Source organism: Habropoda laboriosa, unplaced genomic scaffold (assembly GCF_001263275.1).
Source record: "Habropoda laboriosa isolate 0110345459 unplaced genomic scaffold, ASM126327v1 scaffold134, whole genome shotgun sequence".
NCBI classification, from domain to species: domain Eukaryota; kingdom Metazoa; phylum Arthropoda; class Insecta; order Hymenoptera; family Apidae; genus Habropoda; species Habropoda laboriosa.
In genome coordinates, this window is record NW_017100266.1 from 592,088 (window position 1) to 594,084 (window position 1,997).

Below are 1,997 nucleotides of genomic sequence, written 5' to 3' on the forward strand. Positions count from 1 at the left end.
GTTTTAAGTATTTCATTTCTCAGTGATAAAATATTTTTTCTATTCTCTTCAGTAGGATTGCACACATATTTCTTCCTGAGGATGAAACTAGGTGGTGTATGTAATAGATCAACTATTGCATGAATTTCATATTAGAGGAATTAGCTATTTTATTTATATAAAGCTTACAAATTGTATGCAAAATGATAGATATAATGTTATAAAATTCATAACATGTGTAATTTCAGCATTTTTATTTTTAAGTTTTACTCAGTTATTTTTAAAACTGGCTTTGTGTTCATATATTAAATGTATTTGTACATGTATTGTATTTTTGAAATTTATGATCAGTAAATGAAAAAAATGCTTTATTTGCTATTTAATTTTCATATAATTTTAAATTAGATGTTTATTGTTTGTTCTATGTGTATTCTAGATTTCAAAAAATTCAATTTCAATAATGGAAGGTACGGATGAAGGTATCTTCTCATGGTTCACTGTAAATTTCTTACTGGAACGGTTTAATACGCACAATTCTGGTAGCACAGTTGCTGCACTTGATCTTGGTGGTGGTTCAACGCAGGTGACTTTTTCACCGGATCCCGCACAGGTATAATTAAATAAATAAAAGAAAAAGTAGAATTAAAAATTTCTTTCGTTTTTAATATGTAAATTAATTTATAAAATTCAATTAAATTCAACAAAGCATTAGAATAATGAATGAAAATATGATTAAAATAACCTTGGTACAGTATTTAGACAAAGATTTTACAAACCTTTTCAATTAGTAATTATATGTAAGTTTTCAGAAAAATTAAATTAAATAAATAAGTTTAGAATCTTATACAAAAACACACAATTTATTACTATGCACATACAAGTTTCTATTATTTTTTAAAAATAAGCAAATGCAAGAAGTATAAAATTATACAATTATTCATGTTAAGGTTTATTTATTATACAAAAATTAACTATTTAAAGTAAAGGTAAAACAAAAAATAGACTCTAGTACCTTAGAAGGCTTAAATAAAAAATGTAGGATAATATATTTTGCTATGTCCTTTATACGTTTTTTTTTTTTTGCAATCTTTGAAACAAAAAATGTCTAATTTATTTAAAATATATTTAACATTTATTCAGGAAAAGAAACTTGATGGACATATATACTCTGTTAATATCTTCAGCCACAACATGAGTGTTTATACACACAGCTATTTGGGTATGGGTCTTATGGCAGCAAGAAAAGAAATTCTGACGCACGGCATGAATTTGGATAATACAAATTCAAAAACTACCATAGAAGTGCGATCTGAATGTGTAAATCCCATAGTTTCCACGGAATGGAGTTATGGAGGACTTAATTATCTCATTAAAGGACCCATGAACGGGACTCATAAGTTGGTCAAAACACAAACCTTTGCTGGTGGAGAAGTGGACAGACCAATTGTTAATTTTTCTGAATGTTTAAAAATTATTGAAAAATATGTTGGTAAAATAAAAAATAAACCAGAGGGTTTAAAACATCATGAAATTCACGCATTTTCTTACTACTTCGATCGTGCTACAGAGGTAAATTGTTAATATAGTAAAATATTTCGACATAAGCGCCAATTTCGATACTCATCATATTTTAATTTTTAATAAAACGTTAATGCTTACATAAATAATTAAAACAAGAGCGGTGTTAAAAGTTTTTAATAAACAATTTTGAATGTTTTCATACTAAGAAACGTACTAAAACGTTAGTTGACGATTAATTTTTAATTCATTTACAGAAAATAAAGGTTAGAGATAAATGAAATTTAGATGTATTTTATCAATATTTCAGGTTGGTTTAGTCGATCCCTTTTTAGGCGGTGTTATTCATGTGGGCGCGTTTTTGAAGCAAGCAAATGAGGCTTGTGATTACCCCAATACTGATCAGCCCTTCATTTGCCTTGATTTAACATTTATTTATGTTCTTCTTCACAATGGGTTTGGCCTAGAACCTACTACGAAACTTTATGTAAGAATATAAA

The 1,997-nt window shown here is 27.2% G+C and overlaps 1 protein-coding gene across 1 annotated transcript in view; it reads left to right on the forward strand.

Annotated features, from left to right (window-relative positions):
- Positions 1-1,997, forward strand: part of LOC108573203 (ectonucleoside triphosphate diphosphohydrolase 5) — a 6,901-nt gene that overhangs the window by 4,454 nt on the left and 450 nt on the right. The window contains exons 4-6 of the mRNA XM_017935592.1: positions 416-589; positions 1,120-1,548; positions 1,808-1,984. Of these exons, the coding sequence (XP_017791081.1) occupies positions 416-589; positions 1,120-1,548; positions 1,808-1,984 (780 nt within the window). The remainder of the gene's footprint in view (positions 1-415; positions 590-1,119; positions 1,549-1,807; positions 1,985-1,997) is intronic.